The 20,422-nt window shown below is 41.9% G+C and overlaps 1 protein-coding gene across 1 annotated transcript in view; it reads right to left on the bottom strand.

Annotated features, from left to right (window-relative positions):
* Positions 1-521: 521 nt before the first annotated feature.
* LOC125446950 (serum paraoxonase/arylesterase 2-like) overlaps positions 522-20,422 on the bottom strand; it is a 41,718-nt gene continuing 21,817 nt past the window's right edge. The window contains exons 6-9 of the mRNA XM_048520969.1: positions 20,198-20,398; positions 3,747-3,828; positions 1,611-1,739; positions 522-862 (exon numbers count right to left, since the gene is read on the bottom strand). Coding sequence (XP_048376926.1) covers positions 689-862; positions 1,611-1,739; positions 3,747-3,828; positions 20,198-20,398 — 586 coding nt within the window. The 3' untranslated portion in view covers positions 522-688. The remainder of the gene's footprint in view (positions 863-1,610; positions 1,740-3,746; positions 3,829-20,197; positions 20,399-20,422) is intronic.

The following is a 20,422-nucleotide window of genomic DNA, read 5'->3' as shown; positions in this document are numbered from 1 at the left end:
TGTACAGGACAGAAACAGACCTTTTGGTCCAACTCATCCATACCAACCAGATATCCTAAATAATCCAGTCCCATTCGCCACAATATGGCCCATGGCCTTCTACATCCTACCTATTCATATACCTATCCAGACGCCGTTTAAATGTTGTAATTGTACCAGCCTTCATCGCTTGTTTTGGCAGCTCATTCTCTACACGCACCACTCTCTGCATGAAAAATTTGTCCCTTAGGTCCCTTTAAATATTTCCTGTCTCAGCTTAAACCTATGGCCTCTAGTTTTGGACTCCCTTCCCCCCAGGGAAGTGATCTCGTCTATTTACCTCATCCATGTCCCTCATGGTTTTATAAAACTCTAAGGCTACCTCTCAGTCTCCAGTGTTCCAGGGAGTGTAGCCCCAGCTTATTCAGCCTCTCCTCAAAGCTCAAACCTTCCAACCCTGGCAACATTCTTGTAAATCTTTTCTGAACCTGTTCAAGTTTCACAACATCCTCCCTATAATACAAAGACCAGTTATAATGGGATACTTTACAAAAAAAAATTAAATCCCAATTTATTGCCATGTTAGACGCAAAATGAAACCATTACCATTGGCATAAATGTCATACTCTAAAGAAAGGGAAGTATTACAAATGTTTTATTCACTGCCTGAACGGATAGAACATTCCTAGCTATGAAAGCACGTATCAACTCATAGTAATGAACTACCGAGTTCACAATAAAGTGCTTTGTGGAAGATTGTGCCAATAAGCAATTTTTCTTCATAAGCAATGGCAACTGATGAGCCTTGGAGAACAGAGTCATTGTTCAGATACACTTGAGTCACTTTTGGTTCCTCAGATAGAATGTTTTCAATTTTGATTACCTGTGAATAAAGATAACAGTTTATTTATCTATACAATTCTCAATACATTGCAGCCCACTGAAACAAATGCCTATTTTTCTAGGTGATGTGATTACATAGCTGAAATGTAGTCCTTCTAGTTTTAATAGCGCAACGTAAACACATATTGCTTTCTTCAGTTCAAATGATTTAAATGTAGCTAAACCTTTGTTAAACAGAATTCATTATTCATCCTTGGGTACTTATTGAAAACGTCATTTCTACATAGGCTTGTTTTTAAACTATTTTAATCAATTTTATTCAGATTTGAATAATCTTTAAAACAAATGCAAATATACATGTACTGCAGAAGGTCTTATTTCAATATTTATACATTATTGCCAAGGGAATCCTGTGGCATGGTAGTAGTGCCCTCACCTCACAGCCAGGGACCCCAGGTTCAAATGCCATCTGCTTAATCACTTATTACATGCCTGAACAGGCTGATTAGAAATATTTACAGGAATGACAATTTACTGTAAGTTTTTAAAAAATAAATATAGTCAAAATATTAGGATAGATTTATGTTTTGCAACTTCAGAGGTGAGTTCTTAGTACAAGATTTAGTTAATGCCTATAGGTTACAATCAGGGCACTCAATGATAAGTATATTGAACTGTTCAGATGGTAGCTCTTATGAGATAGCACCCAATTGAGAATAGTTTAAAACTAAAGCAATTTAACTCTTCAAGAAGAAAGTTGCATTTTTCTCAACATTTGTATAACTAACCTCAGATCCTAGGCCATTTTCAGGATCGTAAACAAACATTTTCCAGCAATTGGGACAGCAACCAACCCACACATCTCCAGTCTTGGGGTCCACCTCCAGATTGTCTGGTAAAGTTTCCAAATGCAAAGTCTTCACAGAGAGAAACCAACATTAAAATTAATGTGACACCTGCAAGTTTGATGCTTAGTATTCTTGTACATTACAGGCCTAAGTTATATGTGATGATCTCATACAAGTCCCTGTGAACACCAAATTAATCTAAACTAACTTAACAGATGCCAACCTGCTAAGAAGAAATGATTTAGTTGCACTAAAAGCAAGAAGAATTTGGTGCAACTGTCATAAACTGACCAGTATTGATTGTAATTTCTACTTTTACACTACTGTCGAAGAATTCAACTAAAACATTATCATGTGCAGAATCCGATTCTGACCAGTGAAATGTTTTCTTAAACATGAAATAACATCATCTCAGAATGTTTGACCCTTGCATTGAAAATGGTGAAACCATTCAATGTAATTCTACAGTTTTCACAGTCTCCCCACCTGCTTACCTCCCAGCATATTTTCACTCGAGCTACTTGTCCATTTTATCATTTTCCTTATTTTCCCTGTACTCTTCATCACCCAGTATATTTAAGTTCCCAAGCCTGCTTTCTCTCAACTGTATCTCAGTATTTGCAACCATTTCAGAACTTTCAACTGAATCTGCAGGTGCAATTCATTCCATTTGTTTCTTACATTCCAAGGACAAAATTATACCTTACTGCATTAGTCAGTTTGAAAATGTTGTGGTGAGAATGTAAAATCCAGCAGGTGATCCACTCACACATGTCCCTACCAGTGGCAAGGGTGGGCATCAGGCAGCTCACCCAATAGCCACTGACACCCTTGAGTGGGGAAAGAGCCTCAGCTTGCTGCCACAAGGACTGAACAAGCCATAGAGGTCCATGGTAAGGTTTCCCATGTAGATACAGACTGGTCCCTCCTTAACAGGCCCCCTGGACCCATCACATGGCTCCACATAAGATGTTAAATCACACCTGCTCCCTGATGGTCTCAAACCCTAGTGCACCCTCCTCCATGCAAGATCATTAGCGCCTTCCAGCTTGGGAGACTACAGGGCCTGACAAAGTGCTATTTGCTTCCTCAAGCCCCAAGTATGGTACCGACAGTGACCACCATTCGCAGTTGCAGTGACAGGATGAGAGAATTGTCAGCAGCTGCTTAACCAGCAGTTTTGAGACAGCACTTCCTGTTCCTGAGGGGCAGAACTCCCACACTGTATCTAGTAAATTTCTATAGTACAAGCTCCTCCTTTGGGTGGGCTTCCCCTCCCATCTTTACAGCTGAGAGCCTCAGACCAGGCCATCACTAAAATCCTGCTGGATGTATTTAAATGGTGCATTTATTTGGACCACACACATACTACAATTTGTCCTTCAATTCTAATGTCTTACGCATGTTTCTTATTTCTCTTTCATGCATCAATTTCGTTACATATTCTAGTTTCTCCTTTATCTTTAGTGTCCAAAATATAATTTATGGCCGTTATAATACTTTCTTCCATTTCTTCTGTTTTGAAACTACTACTTATTCCATATGAGAAAGCATGGTGGCTTAGTGGCTAGCACTGCTGCCTGATAGCACCAGGGACTTGGGTTTGATTTCACCCTCAGATGACTGTATCTGTGTGGAGTTTGCACATTCTTCCCGTGTCTGTGTGGGTTTCCTCCGTGTGCTCCAGTTTCCTCCCACAGTCCAAAGATGAGCAGGTTAGGTGGATTGGCTGTGCTAAATTGCCCAGTTCCAGGGATGTGCAAGCTAGGTAGGTTAACCATAGGAAATGCAGGGTTAAAGGGTAGTGGGGTGGGATGCTCTTCAGAGGGTCAGCCTGGACTTGATGGGCTGAATGGGCTACTTCCATACTGTAGGAATTCTATGATGTACTCTGTGATTATCCACATGAGCTCTCCCAAACATTTACTAGAACAATAATTTCAAACTGCACACAGAAACTTCATCCAGGTTATAGACGTCACTTTTTGACACTAAAATGTTGTCTGTGTTTACAGGCAAAGTTGTTCCAGCATTCCGTAACCTTGATTAATTCTAATAATTATTTCAAATCCTTACCTTCACTGGAATCAGAGTATTATTCAGATTTATTTCCATAATATGGATGTTCTGGGCAGAACTATCTGCAATATAGATATATCTGAAATACAAAGCAAGAATATAATTCACATTAGAGAAGATAATTTTTTTACAAACTTTTAAATTGTTAATCATTGTTAACACTGAAAATATATAGTAGACCGGAAAAGTGCTGAGGCAATTCCAGTGACCCTTTACTCCGCAGATGCTGCCAGACCTTGTGTTTCTCTGGCACTTTTTGTTTTTGTTTCAGATTTCAGCTATCCTCAGCTTTTTATTTTGTGAGTTATGCGGGAAATCTTTCTGTTTTTGTTCTCTAAACAACAAGACAATCAAAGACAATCATACTGGCACAACGGAAAACTGCGAAGAGAAAACCAAGTATGTGGAAAACCAAAATATTGCAACGATACAAAAGGTGAACTTATTTTACTGTCAATTAACAGATAGTAAGGAGACATATACTCAGCATTTGGAGCAGAAGGATATGTAAGGAGTTAGACATCTCTCTTTTAAAATCCATCACTGAGAGAGGAGAGTGAGCAGATCAATGGAAAATAAATACCAAAGACAAATATAATCGACAATCTTTTGGGGACTGAATAGAACATGCAATTGGCATTCTCACAAGCCACCTTGTAGAGAAATACAGAAGCACAGCTTGAGATTTTCAACTACAGCAATTTAACCTCTAGTGATACCAAAATAGTAGTACTAATAATAGTACTAATAATAATATAGTACCAAAATTGAATATGCAGTGAACAGCAAAACACTCAATTGTGCAGGAACAGAGCCACCGAGCTATACAAATCTCAAAGGCACTGATTACACTGGCATCATGGTTATGGTACTAGATTATAATTCAAGCTAGCCCATTACACCTGGTGGTGAGGAAAAATTCTACTTAGACTCATCCTCCACAAGCTACCCATCACAGTTGCATCTATTCAAGACATTATTTGTATAAGGAACCATTTGCTCAATCTGCTCCAGCTATGACAATACATTGAATAAGTTTTGACTTTACTTTTGGAGTGAAAAAGGCTGAGAGGGGATCAGCTGTTCAAAATCATGAGCTGGCCAGATAGGGTAGATAGAGAGAAGTTGTTTCCCCCTCAGGCAAATGATGTGCATAGTAGCAAGATGTGCTAACTGCTTGAATCTGAACTGGGCAATTACAGAATCACTAAAGGTTAAATTGCTGTAGTTGAAAATCTCAAGCTGTGCTTCTGTATTTCTCTACAGGGTGGCTTGTGAGAATGCCAATAGCATGTTCTATTCTAAAGATAATGGTGAGTTCAGGAATGAACTTAATCCAAAACCAAGAATGTTCTGCCAACCGTATTTGTTCTCCCTTAGAATTATATAGAAATAATCTTGCTTGCTGTACCTGAGTTCAGAGTTTGAGGATGTTTGGAGCTTAGAAAGGCTTGCATACTCAGGAGTGAAGAGAGCGAGATGAATTTCAAGAGACTTTAAGAAGAGAGCACGCAAGACTTGGAAAGCGATTTGAGTTTGAATCCCTTTTGCTGCCTGCTTGTAATAGGGTTCTAATTTGAACTATCTTGCACTTCCAATGTGTCATTTATCCCACAACAACTTCATTATGTCACATTCATCTTTTATCATGTGGAACAACTGGGCACTATCAAGTTGAAGATTTCTCCACTCTGATCCTGTCTCCCTGCCAGTCTTGCCACTAACCTCATGTGTGTCTCTCTCTCTAGTGCCTGTTTCTGCTGCCTGCATGCAACTCTTAAAATAATAGGAACAAATGAGGTCACACCTCCAACGCTAGATATCCTGCATCAGCAAGCCCAATAACCTCTTCCACGCACACCTTGTAGAAATCGTGGAAAGTAGGAGAGTTTGCAGTGGATACAGAAAACTGCACTTAGAACACAGCTTGCTTGCTTTCTGCAAACTGGCTACTGCACTAAGAGAGATAAGCTGCATTTAATACTTTCAGGTAACATGAATTAATTTGTGCTCTCACTCACCACCAATTCAGCTGTCTCACAAACCAGACATGGACTATTCTACAAAGACAGTACAAACTGCAGATGCTGGAGAATCTGAGATAACAAGGTGTAGAGCTGGATGAACACAGCAGGCCAAGGAGCATTAAAAGAGCAGGAAGGCTGACATTTCAGGCCTAGACCCTTCTTCAGAAATGGAATAAGGTGGCATTTCTGAAGAAGGGTCTAGGCCCGAAACGTCAGCCTTCCTATTCCTCTAATGCTGCTTGGCCTGCTGTGTATATCCAACTCTACACCTATTCTACAGAACACTGCCTTTAATAGGACTCTGCCTTTTGGAGTTTTTGCAACCTTTGTTTTGCACAAAATCATGCTTATGGCTCCTCCTGTGGTGTAATTTACAACACTACCACAATTACATGTGGCTGGGGTACATTATGCAAACTTGCTAATCATTCATACACACACACACACACACACACACACACACACACAGAGGTTTGGTAATCTATAAGGAAGGTCCACTACTTTGAGGACTCCAGCCAATATTTAGCAGAGCTCAGCGGACAAGCGGACTGTAGAGATTCAGCAACCATCACAACTAATCTCACAACGAATTATGGGTCACTTGCTACATTACAATCTGGTTTCTTGATCATTTGCATAGTCTTTTTTTAAAATGTCAGTGTCAACATCCTGGAACTCCCTCCCAAAAAAAGAAATCCAAGTCTATCTGTACCATATGTTGGCAGTAATTCATAAGGATAATCTCCATCATCCTATCAAAGTTAACTAGGGATAGCAAATAAATGTCAATCTTTCCAATGACACCCATGACCCAGGAATGAATGTTACAAGAGAACATTATGGAATTCAGAATTCCTGGAGGATGGCCAACCTAATTTTGGAAAAAAGCAAGATATAATCATTGTTGACCCAGCATCTAAAATTGTGGATTTAAAAATTGTTCTAATATATGTTTCCTTGAAAATGCAAGCGTGGTACACAGAACTACTCAAAAAAATTTTTTTAGAAATACAACTATACAGGTAGAAAAGTAAAGCTGTCAATAGTTAGGTCAGTCACCACTGAAAGATGTTATTAACATCGTATGATGAACATTAAAAGCAAAGAGTTTGTCATCTCTGGAATTAATGAAGAGATGGGAACCTATTGTTACTCATACAGCTTTGAGATGCTAGGAGAATGATTTCAGTAAGAACCTTCTCGTCCATTGTAAATTCAGATAATTCGCTAAAATTCCTGAAATTAATCTAGACACAGAAACTCTGCTTAAATTGTTGTTGAGAGCAGTGAAAATTAGGATATTCTACAGACTTCTCAAATTCTCAAGGTTTCGAATAGGGTAAATAAATAGAAACATACTTTCTACTGGCTCAGATGAAAAACAGGTTATCAATTTCAAGAGATAATGGGAACTGCAGATGCTGGAGAATCCAAGATAACAAAGTGTGAAGCTGGATGAACACAGCAGGCCAAGCAGCATCTCAGGAGCACAAAAGCTGACCTTTCAGGCCGAGATCCTTCATCAGAAAAGGGGGATGGGGAGAGGGTTCTGGAATAAATAGGGAGAGAGGAGGAGGAGGACCGAAGATGGAGAGAAAAGAAGATGGGTGGAGAGGAGAGTATAGGTGGGGAAGTAGGGAGGGGATAAGTCAGTCCGGGGAGGACGGACAGGTCAAGGAGGCAGGATGAGGTTAGTAGGTAGGAAATGGAGGTGCGGCTTGAGGTGGGAGGAGGGGATAGGTGAGAGGAAGAACAGGTTAGGGAGGTGGGGACGAGCTAGGCTGGTTTTGGGATGCAGGGGGTGGGGGGAAGGGGAGAATTAGAAGCTTGTGAAGTCCACATTGATACCATTGGGCTGCAGGGTTCTTAAGCGGAATAGCAGTTGCTGTTCCTGCAACCTTCGAGTGGCATCATTGTGGCACTGCAGGAGGCCCAGGATGGACATGTCATCTGAGGAATGGGAGGGGGAGTTAAAATGGTTCGCGACTGGGAGGTGCAGTTGTTTATTGCGAACCGAGCGGAGGTGTTCTGCAAAGCAGTCTCCAAGCCTCCGCTTGGTTTCCCCAGTGTAGAGGGGCCAGGGCAGGCGGGTTTATGGATTTTGGTAAGGAGATAGAAATGGGCCTCATCACCTCAGGGGACCTCCCACCCATAGCCTCCAACCTTATTGTTCCCCAACCCCGCACAGCCTGTTTCTATCTCACGGCCTATTTCTATCTCCTTCCCAAAATCCACAAACTCGCCTGCCCTGGTCGACCCATAGTCTCCGCCTATTCCTGCCCCAGTGAACTCATCTCCACCTATCTAGACTCCATTTTATCCTCTTTGGTCCAGGAACTCCCCACCTACGTCCGTGACACCACCCACGCCCTCCACTTCCTCCAGAACCTCCAATTCCATGGCCCCCAACACCTCATTTTCACCATGGACATCCAGTCCCTATACACCTGTATTCCTCATGCAGATGGCCTCAAAGCCCTCTGCTTCTTCCTGTCCCGCAGGCCCGACCAGTCCCCCTCCACCGATACCCTCATCCGCCTCGTCGAAATCATCCTCACCCTCAACAACTTCTCTTTCGATTCCTCCCACTTCCTACAGCCAAAGGGGGTGGCCATGGGCACCCGCATGGGCCCAAGCTATGCCTGCCTCTTTGTAGGTTATGTGGAACGGTCCCTCTGCCGCACCTACACAGGCCACAAACCCCACCTCTTCCTCTGTCACATTGATGACTGTATTGGCACCGCCTCTTGCTCCCAAGAGGAGCTCGAACAGTTCATCCACTTCAACAACACCTTCTACCCCAACCTGGGCCATCTCCAACACATCCCTCACCTTCCTGACCTCTCCCTCTCCATCTCAGGTAACCAGATAGAAACTGATGTCCATTTCAAGCCCACCAACTCCCACAGCTACCTAGAATACACCACCACCCACCCAATCTCCTCCAAAAATTCCATCCCTTATTCCCAATTCCTCCGCCTCCGCTGCCTCTACTCCCAGGATGAGGCATTCCACTCCCGCACATCCCAGCTGTCCAAGTTCTTCAAGGACCGCAACTTTCCTCCCGCAGCAGTCGAGAATGCCCTTGACCGCGTCTCCCGCATTTCCCGCAACACATCCCTCACACCCCGCCCCTGCCATAACCGCCCCAAGAGGATCCCCCTCGTTCTCACATACCACCCCACCAACCTCCGGATACAACGCATCATCCTGCGACACTTCCGCCATCTACAATCTGACCCCACCACACAAGACATTTTTCCATCCCCATCCTGTCTACCTTCCGGAGAGACCACTCGCTCCGTGACTCCCTTGTCCGCTCCACACTCCCCTCCAACCCCACCACACCTGGCACCTTCCCCTGCAAACGCAGGAAGTGCTACACTTGCCCCCACACCTCCTCCCTCACCCCCATCCCAGGCCCCAAGATGACATTCCATATTAAGCAGATGTTCACCTGCACATCTGCCAATGTGGTATACTGTATCCACTGTACCTGGTGTGGCTTCCTCTACATTGGGGAAACCAAGTGGAGACTTGGGGACCGCTTTGCAGAACACCTTCGCTCAGTTCGCAATAAACAACTGCACCTCCCAGTCGCAAACCATTTTAACTACCCCTCCCATTCCTTAGACGACATGTCCATCATGGGCCTCCTGCACTGCCACAATGATGCCACCCGAAGGTTGCAGGAACAGCAACTCTTATTACACTTGGGAACCCTGCAGCCCAATGGTATCAATGTAGACTTCACAAGCTTCAAAATCTCCCCTTCCCCCACTGCATCCCAAAACCAGCCCAGCTCATCCCCGCCTCCCTAACCTGTTCTTCCTCTCACCTATCCCTTCCTCCCACCTCAAGGTGCACCTCCATTTCCTACCTACTAACCTCATCCCGCCTCCTTGACCTGTCCGTCCTCCCCGGACTGACCTATCCCCTCCCTACCTCCCCACCTATACTGTCCTCTCCATCTATCTTTTCTCTCCATCTTCAGTCTGCCTCCCCCTCTCTCCCTATTTATTCCAGAACCCTCTCCCCATCCCCTTCTCTGATGAAGGGTCTAGGCCCAAAACGTCAGCTTTTGTGCTCCTGAGATGCTGCTTGGCCTGCCGTGTTCATCCAGCTTCACACTTTGTTATCAGTTTCAAGTCCTGATGAAGGGTTTCAGCCAAACCATCAACCTACCTACTCCTCGGATGCTGTCTGACCTGCTGTGCTTTTCCAGCCTCACACCTATAGACACTAACCAATTTCAAATATTTACCAAGGGCATTGGAAGAGAGGCTAGCAGAATATTTTGGCACAACAAACAACGAGGTGGAAACCACAACTTATTCATTTTTGAAACTATGTTAATTTTTAAATTAGAGGCATGTATGGGAGAGATTGGAAATCAGTACTAGTTTTAGACTGTGTTGATGGACAATCAGGTCAAACATAATCAAACTATACTGCTCAACAGCAATTTTGAGCCTACTTCCAACGTTAGTTTATACTTCACACAAGTAGTTATTAGAATTTCCATTAATCATAACATTTAAGAAGTTTTTAGATATACACTTGCGATACCAAGGCATACAAGGCTGTGGGCCAAGTGCCGGAAAATGGGATTAGTTAGGTGATTGTTTTTGACTGGCATAGGCTAAATGGGCTGAAGGGCCTTTTAGTGTGCTGTAGATCTACATGACTGTAAAAGTGAACATTCATTTTAAATGTCCAATCAACGTGCATTGCTAACAAACATGTACTAGGGACACATTCCAGGGAAACTGAATTTTATGTCTGTAGTCAACTGTCACATGCATAATATCATGTACAATTCTGGATTCTTTCTTCAAAAGAGATTTAAGAACTGACTAAAACAATTTCAGGTGTTCAGCACTTTCAACTTACAACTGATCAATACATAAAAGAAAAACGTTTGGATGAACGGATACTACAGAAATAGTGTGTTATGTTCCTTCAGTTGACAGATCAACATTGGAGAAGGTTGTTAAAACTTTGGCTTTACGAATAGAGACAGAGTGTAAAAGCAAGGAAATTTTGTGAGTCCTTTATATAACATTGGTTAGACCCCAACTGAAGTACTGTGGCCACCTTTAGGTGCTAGACACAATTCATAAGGATGTCACAGCTGAGAAAAGGTAAAGGGCACCAGGGACTTAAACTTTTTCACACAATGAGAAGTCAGGTTATGACGTGCCCTGCTTGGATGTGTGGGAGGGAGGTTCAACTGAGGCATTCAAGAGGATCTTGAATGATTATTTAAACTGAAACAACGCACAGGAATATGGGGAGAAAGGCAGGAGATTAATACAAAGTTAAAAATGTTCAGATGGCCAGTGCAGACATGACAGGCTGAATGTACTCTATGCTGTAGCAATTCCGTGATTCTCAGTAAAGCTAAGCTCATTAGCTATTATCCATATAAAACCACAGTGAGGTCTTCCCTCTAGTGAGAAAGACATTGGTTATTTGCCTTGAGGGACACCTCAAGCGTAGGGCAAGATAAGGAGACAGGCTCCATGCAGGACTTCAGTTATAGAAACACTGTGGTTATCCTCCTTCATCCAGGGAAGAGCTAGGGGAATGAAAACAAAATGGTGAAACTCAACAGATCAGGCTGCACTCATAGAGGTTCATAGTTCTTCATAAAACCTAAAGAAAGACAGAAGTGTAAGAGAATTAAAGCTAGAGGAAAGAAGGAGAATCAGGACTAATAAAAGTAGAAGGACCATGATAGAATCGAGGCCAGGGGAATCAGTTCTGATGAAGGGTCATTGTCAAACATTAACACTACATCTCTCCACAGATGCTTCCTGACCTACTAAGGTTCTTTAGCTTTTGTGGTTCTTATTTCCAGCAGGAGATTTTTTTTAATATGTGCATTATTGGAAATGTGATATACATTGAATACAATGAAAGGTTTTAATAAAAAGTAAATAAGCAGAAAATGTTTCCAAGGGAAGTAATCAGTAACAAGAGGACAGAGCTGTGAAGCTGATTGACCAAATGAACCAGAGGCAACATGAAGGGAAGTAAAGGAATTTCCTCAGTGTTATGATAATCCAGTATGCATGGTCTTAAAGGATGATTGAGTCTGATTCAGGAAGCACTTTCAAGAGCAAATTGGGTATGCACACAATGGGAAAAAAAATACGGGAGGAACTACAAGGAAGTGGGACTAATTAGCTGGGAAAGCTACAAGTAAAGAAAAATACACACAGCTAAGTCTGAGTATCGCCACTGTCGTGAACAAGTACCATGAGGCGCAGATGCAGTAAGGGAAATCAGGAACCACGAAAGCAATTTAAACAGAGGTCCCATAGAGTCAGAGATAGTAGGAACTGCAGATGCTGGAGAATCCAAGATAACAAGGTATAGAGCTGGATGAATACAGCAGGCCAAGCAGCATCAGAGGAGCAGGAAGGCTGACGCTTCGAGCTTAGACCCTTCTTCAGATTTCTGAAGAAGGGTCTAGGCCCGAAACGTCAGCCTTCCTGCTCCTCCCATAGGGTCATACAGCATGGGAACAGACCATTTGGTCTAACCAGTCAACGCTGACCATAATCTCTAACTAAACTAATTGTGCCTGCCTGCGCATGGTCCATAAGTCTCCAAACATTTCTTATACATGTACTTATCTAAACGAATTTTAAACGTTGTAACTATACCCACAACCACCACTTCCTTTGGAAGTTCATTCCACAGCCTGTCAAAAAAAAGCCTCTCAAAACTTGGAAATATTTCTCCTCTCACCTTCACAAAATGCCCCAACTCTGGGGAAAAGACCCTTGCATTCACTTCATCTATGCCCCTCATAATGTTATGAACTTCTAGAGGGTCACCTCTCAACTTCCTATGCTCCAGTGAAAAACATCCCATACTATCCAGCCTCTCTTTATAACTCAAACCCTCCTTTGCTGGCAACATCCTCTGGCAAATGTCCTCTGAACCCACTCCAGCTTAAAAAATATCTTTTTTATAACAGCAAGACCAAAACTGGACATAGTACTCCAAAAGAGACATTACCAACGTCCTATACAACTATATAATGTCCCAATTCCTATACCCAAATGGGGAAACATCCCAAACCAAAATTAGTGCAGTGAAGGAGCATGTCTGAATCCTAAGCAGACAAAGTCTAACAAAACAACATTAATAGGAAAGGTGGGAGAGATCTATGATAGAACTTGTGATTAAAAACAGGGAGAAATTTACTAAAACTGCAGACAGTGAGAATTATTTGGGAAAAAATGTCATGATTAAAGCATGCATTGTTATTAAAGTCACATGCACTGAGATTAATTCATTTAAACTGTTAACAAAATGAGAATCATTTGTTTAGATTAAAATTTACAGAATTCAATGAGAAAGGCTGTGGAAAAAATAAGGGGTAGCCTCTATTGTGACCACAGAAGGTGTTCCTTTTGACCACAAAATACACAGAAAAGCCCTCCAATAACAGCGCTATTACTGCAAAATTAAAAACATTGCAGGCAAGGAGAATAAATAATCATTTTAGGAAGACATAGCACCAGGAATATTTAATTTTAGACAAGGACCAAATGAAACAGAGTTAGCCACCTTAGAGAAAAAAAACCTTAAAATACATATTTTTTCCTCAAAATACAGACTAACCTGGAACGTGACCACATTAATACACTTCACTCTAAAACTGGGAGCGTAGCTTATTAAGATGTAATTTAAACTCATTAAGGCATACAAGAAACAACAGAAAGTTTTGAATTACTGAACAATTTTGACAATAACTTTAAATTACTTTAGGGGGTGGTGACAGCCTAATGGAATTATCTCTGGACTGTTAATCCAGGGGTCCAGGTAATTTTCTGGGGACCGGAGTTCGAATCCCACCATGGCACATGATGGAATTTGAATTCAATGAACAGTCTGGAATTAAGAGCCCAATGATGACCATGAATCCATTGTCGATTGCAAGAACAAACCCATCTGGTTCACTAATGTCCTTCAGGGAAGGATTTTGGGCTTCTTACTTTATCTGGCCTATATATGACTCCAGAGCTACTGCAATATGGCTGACTCTTAACAAAGGATAGGCAAATAAATACTGGCCCACTGATGATGCCCTTATCCCGTGAATGAATAAAAAAAGTGCACAACAAATAAAATTCTTAGAAGATCTAACAGAAGAGTTCAACATTCATGAAAATCATAGATAATTTTGTTAATGAGCTCTATATATTAGTGTAAAAAAATGAGACAATGGTATTTTAAAGCCATTGTTCATAAGATGCAGAATTGTTGTCAGAATTGCTGTCTCAGTCAGTGTTATTATAGTCAAAAGAACATTTGTTTCTAGAGAAAACAATACAGGAGGCAGCAATACAGCGGATGTGCTTTCTCGAGAAATGGTTGACAGGTTTAGGAGGGATGGTGTGAGATAACAAGGTATAGAGCTGGATGAACACAGCAGGCCAGGCATCCCAGGAGCAAGAACGCTGACGCTTCGGGTCTGGGCCCATCTTCAGAAAAAAAAAAATGAGGGATGGTATCGTGTTTACTCACGAGATTGGGTCATATGTTCAATCCATAACAATAAAGTGACCAGCAAGCCATAATAAGCTCAACCAAAAATATCAAAAAACAGACTTCAGCAACAACAACCACACCCATTAGTGCCACCACTCTCCATCAGACCATGGGAATTTGTGGACACAGAACTGTTCATTTTGACAGCAAGTTATGTACCACCACGGCAGATGTGGAATACAGAGTATCATTTTAGATGGCCAAAGTTTGCTGGTGAGCGCTTCAGCATATTTGTAGCCAGTTGTGAATTTGATCATGTCACAATCTTCAGACAGGGATGTTCCCTCCCAGTGGGGGAACACTTCAGCCGTCAAAGATATTTGGCCTCGGATCTTAAAGTAAACATCCTCCAGGACAGACTCTGGGATACACAACAACACAGAATCGCCAAGCAGAGACTGATAGCCAAGTTCCATGCCTATGAAGGTGGCCTCAACTGTGATCTTGGGTTCATGTCATGCTACAGGTGATCCCACCACACTGTTTTGTATCTGTAAAATCTTCCTTACTGTCCTGTTGACACCATCATCTCGATAAATTGTTATGATCTCTCTACCTTAAATGGCATGTGAATCTAATACCTACCATGTTATTCCAGTCATTTAGTTTGTCTCCAGCACCACCTCATTATTAATTTTTCATAATTATCTCTCTGCCTCATTTAATTGGGTTGCCTTGAGATATCAACAATCGAACGGGAAAGGCAAGCACTGGATCCAAAACAGTCAAGCTGCTCGGGAGGAAAAGTGCTGATTTCTAGACGGGACTTCTAAATACGTGGGGTGAGAGGCAGAAAGCTCCATTCAGTATCCTACTAAAGTTGACTATGTGTTGACATTCACATGACTATCATAAACCAAGGCAAAAGTTGTGGATGAGGAACTTTACTGGGAAAACTATGCTCATCCAGGAAGTGTCAAATCAGCAGTAATCCTAAATTGTTTGTTCTGCAATGTAAGTTTTATGAAGCAACAAAGGAAGCTGATCCCATTACAGAGCAATAATACCACCACTGCTTAATTGAGATGAGCCCAATAAGGCATGTCACAATGAAAGGAACTATTAGCCCCTCACTGTCAGGATTAAAATCAACACTCTTCAACATAGGCATTAAACAGTCTTCCAAGTCCAAAAAGAACACATTTTAGGACAATAGTGAAACTTTTAGATTCCCTGAATTCGTGAAGTCAGAAGTTTGGAGAGACAGGAGAGCGTGAAAAATGTATTATGTACAGAATGATATGATATTAATAATATCGAAAACAGAAAGCTGTTGGGATATGGGGTGGGGGTGGGGGTAGAGACAATTATGTAGGAGAGTGTAAAGGGTTAACACTGAGAAGTACCTTAAACCCCACCTACTATGATAATATCATACAGAGTTGGTGGGAGAGTATAGTTTAGAATCTGGGAGGACAGAAATCAAACATCCAGGACCTCATTGGAGTCTCTATAACAATAATTATCATATGAGCGTAACTAGCATTTGGTGGCTAAAAATGCATTGGACTACCTCTTTGTTTAAGATGAGTACCTTCTCATTAGTCTAGCAAGTGATTTCCTCAAGCTCGTTAGACCAAGCAGGTACTATAGACCCTAACCCGGAAAGGTAGTGATGGCAGCAAACCTATCCCAGACAGCCTCATACAACATGATATTTAACAATGAAGACTGCTCATAAACTTAAAGACTTCTAGGGCACAATGGTCAATTGTTTCGGTGATATCCACCTTGGCACACAATTGCCAGGTTTGATTGACTGTACGTATAATGAGGAACAGTCATTGTGATTATTAATAAATTATGAAAGAGATTTTATGCTTATCTCTGCCTGGCACAGAATTCAAAATGAAGAAGCTGATATATAAAGGTTAGCATGATTGACTCTTAACATATTTTTACTGCATCAACTGACATGTTGAGGCGATTCCAGCATGTACCAAGTATTCAGCCTCATGTAAGCCTCTTAATCACAAATATATAACCAAAGTTGACTGTAGCATAACAACAGGATCAATTAACCTGGAACTTAAGTTTGGTCATTGTGAATGCCTAAGGTCATCAGCCTGACAACAACTAATCAGTCGATTCCTGCATAGCTGAACAGCTTCTGGTGTGAACAATACAGGGAGAAACCCTTAGAGCTCTGGAATGGGAGGTGGTGTCTCTCTCCAAAAAAATAAGCTTGAAACTAGAAGGCCAGCTATTTACTCCCATCAGCTGCTGTAAGCTGTTGGTTTTAACCAACAAGTCGCTCTCTGTTTCTTATGAAGAAGTAGAAGAACCTAAAGGAAAAACCCTGAGAACTAAACAAATGGAACCCCTCCATCAAATCCTGAAGACTGATGCCATTGAATTGATAAAAGTGACATATTTAAGCTGTAGAATATTTAGTGAGCTCGGCAAGAGTGAGGAATCAGCTTGAAGCTAATAATTATTAACAGGCTGTATTAGACATGTAAGATTTTATAAAACAATGATACTTTAAGTTACCTCTTTGAATTTGAAAATGGGAGCGTGCAACCTCCTATTAGTTCTATCTGGTGGGAAATCAATGTGGCCTGCTTGCTAGGGGGACCACAGACTTGGGTCAAGTTCTCTTGAAATCCAAGTGTCAGAATACAAGGGGAGAGGCATCTAGCTTTGTGCAAACTTGCAACATCTCAGGCAGGCAGTTTCAGTGATCCTGGTTACAGGGAGGGAGAAGCTGCTGTGTGAAGATGCAGGGAAGCGATGACAGTTCTCTGCATAACCCTTTAACCTGTTACTAATTAAAAATCTTTCCATCTCCTCTTTAAACTTACTCAGGCTCCCAACTTCCATTGCTGTCTTGGGTGACAAATGCCATAGATTCACAACCTTTTGAAAGAAATAATTGTTGCTCATCTCCGTCGTAAATCGCTACCCCTTATCCTAAAATTACCACCTCTTGTTCTAGATTTCCTCACAAGGGGAAACATCTCTGTACATCTACTCAGTCAATCCCCTTCAGCAGCTTATATACCTCAACTAGATTGCTTCTCGCTCTGTAAACTTCCAGCAAGTTTAGGTCTAAACTGCTCAATTTCTCTTTGACATGGAGGTCCAGATTTTGAACTGGGGTGGGCATAGTCAGAAGTCACATGACACCAGGTTATAGTCCAACAGATTTATTTGAAACCACAAGCTTTCAGAGCGCAGCCCCTTTGTCAGGTGCAGAGAGACAGGAGCACACAGACAGAGTTCATAGGCTGAGAGATCTAAAGATCATACAACTGATGTGAGTGGAGTGTCAGATAAGAAGTCTCTGCTGGTGACCAAGAGTGGTAGATGGTGAGTAAAGTGTCAGCAGCTGAATAACCTGCAACCCAATTAAATGAGTCAGAGAGATAATTATGAAAAATTAATAATGAGGTGGTGCTGGAGATAAACTAAATGACTGGAATAACATGATAGGTATTACAGTCACATGCCATTTAAGGTAGAGAGATCATAACAATTTATCGAGATGATGGTGTCAAACAGGACAGTAAGGAAGATTTTACAGATACAAAACAGTGTGGTGGGATCACCTGTAGCATGACATGAACCCAAGATCACATTTGAGGCCACCTTCATAGGCATGGAACTTGGCTATCAGTCTCTGCTTGGCGATTCTGTGTTGTTGTGTATCCCAAAGTCTGTCCTGGAGGATGTTTACTTTAAGATCCGAGGCCAAATATCTTTGACTGCTGAAGTGTTCCCCCACTGGGAGGGAACATCCCTGTCTGAAGATTGTTGCCCAGTGTTCATTCATCTGTTGTCGTGGTGTCTGCACAGTTTCGCCAATGTACTATGCCTCAGAGCATCCTTGCCTAAAGCATATGTGATAGACAACATTGGCCAAGTCACATGAGAATCTGCTGTGTATGTGGTGGGTGGTGTCCCATGTATGATGATCAACATATCCATGTTGATGATCTGACATGTCTTGCAGAGGCTGCCATGACAGGGCTATATAGTGCTGTAGTCGATGATGTCCTGAAGGTTGGGTAGTTTGCTGCAAACAGTGGTCTGTTTAAGGTTTGGTGGTTGTTTGAAGGCCAGAAGTGGAGGCGTGGGGAAAAATCTTGGTGAGGTGCTCATCGTCATCAATAACATATTGAAGACTGCAAATGACATGTCATAGTTTCTCTGCTCCAGGGAAGTACTGGACAATGAATGGTATTCTATCGGTCATATCCTATGTCGGCCTTCTGAGGTGGTCATTTCAGCTTTTTGCTGTGGCATGTTGGAACTGGCAATCGATGAGATGCGCATGTAATCCCATTCTAATGAGTGCAACCTTCATAATCTTTATGTGCCTGGTGAGTCCCTCCTGATCCAAGCAGTTCCTGTGAATGCACACGGCTTGTCCTTAGGGGGTGGCTTCTTTAATATGTTTAGGATGGAAACTAGACAAGTGCAGCATTGTGAGGTTATTGTGGTCTTGTGGCAGAGTGAGGTACTGCGTGGTCTGTCCTTGATGGGGAGATGCATGTGTCCAAGAACAAGACTGTTTCTGAAAAAGTTGTATGATCTTTTGATCTCTCTGCCGACAAATTCTGTATCTGTGAGCTCTTCACTCTCATCTCACCTAACGAAGGGGCAATGCTGCAAAAGCCTGTGATTACAAATAAACCTGTTGGACTATAACCTGATGTCATGTGACTTCTCACAACTTCTCCTTGTAAGGCGAGCCTTTCATCTCTGGATTTAAACTCGTGAAACTTCTCTGAACTGCCTCCAATGCAATTACATCCTTCCTCAAGTAAGGAGATTGAACTGTATGCAATATTCCAGATGTGGCCTCACCAGTGCCTTGTACATAATGAAGTGATGGGATCATAACAATACAAAGGAAAAGTGAAACCACAGTGAGATAACAAAGTGTGAAGCTGGATGAACACAGCAGGCCAAGCAGCATCAGTGGGGCAGGAAGGCTGACGCTTCGGGCTTAGACCCTTCTTCAGAAATGGAAGGCAGCGGCATTTCTGAAGAAGGGTCTAGGCCTGAAACGTCAGCCTTCCTGCCCCACTGATGCTGCTTGGCCTGCTGTGTCCATCCAGCTCTACACTTTGTTATCTCAGATTCTCCAGTATCCTCAGTGCCTATTATCAGTGAAACCATGGTGTCTGGTACCACAAATATTCAAACGTTTGGCATGACTGAACAGGTTCTAAAAGAAAATGGCAATTTAGCTGGCATAAGTGCTACGCAATGTTTAAGTTACAGAAACTGACCCAAGTGTTCACTGGGGGGTGGGAGTGGGGGTGCTGGTGGTAGAGAAAATGGACATACTGGAATGAAAACAGAAAGTGCTGGAAAATCGCAGTAAGTCTGTCAGCAGAAAAAAATAAAGTTAATGTTTTGAGTCCAGCATGACTCTTCTTCAGAAGAGAAATCCCTGATATTTTTACCCCAGCAGGCTCGTTGCACAAGACAATATTACCAGTTTGGCCACTCTATAACCAGGCAGCTAGTGAGGATACCCACTAAAATATTTTACATTTATCTTGTTACAAAGCTTTTAAGCTTTGATTTTAAAAGTTATTCCATTTACAGATAAGGACATACAGTATTTAAGCTTAAATTTTAATGGATTTCTCTCTGATAGGAAAGGTCCTGCAGAACCTAAATACAGCTTTACATTGATTCTAACAGGAAATCTGATTTGCTTCATGCTGCTTCTCTTTGTTGTATCCAGCCGTATTTCAGTCACAAACACAAAATGAGGTATTACTGTAGAGTGGATGATTTTTGGTACTACAGGGTGTAAAAAGTAAAGATTCATTTACAAGAAGTTCTCTTGATCACTGACAGTCGATAACAAATAGAACCATCCAAACTTACCTTCCATCAGGGGAAATGTTAATCCCATTGGCAAGTCTAAATCCTGTTGCCACTTCTTTTACTTCAGAAGGACTGTAGTAAATAACATTGCACCATGGCAAGCCGAAGAGAAACCCAAAGGTCTTTAAGGGTTCCTGAACGAAATAATGGTCATTGGTGGCATAGAATCGATCAGAGCTTAATGCAACAATATCATTCACACTGGAAGAAAATATGAAAAAAATC

This window comes from Stegostoma tigrinum, chromosome 2 (genome assembly GCF_030684315.1).
Source record: "Stegostoma tigrinum isolate sSteTig4 chromosome 2, sSteTig4.hap1, whole genome shotgun sequence".
NCBI classification, from domain to species: Eukaryota; Metazoa; Chordata; class Chondrichthyes; order Orectolobiformes; family Stegostomatidae; genus Stegostoma; species Stegostoma tigrinum.
Note: the sequence above shows the minus strand (reverse complement) of the source record. Positions and strands in the feature narration are given on the sequence as shown.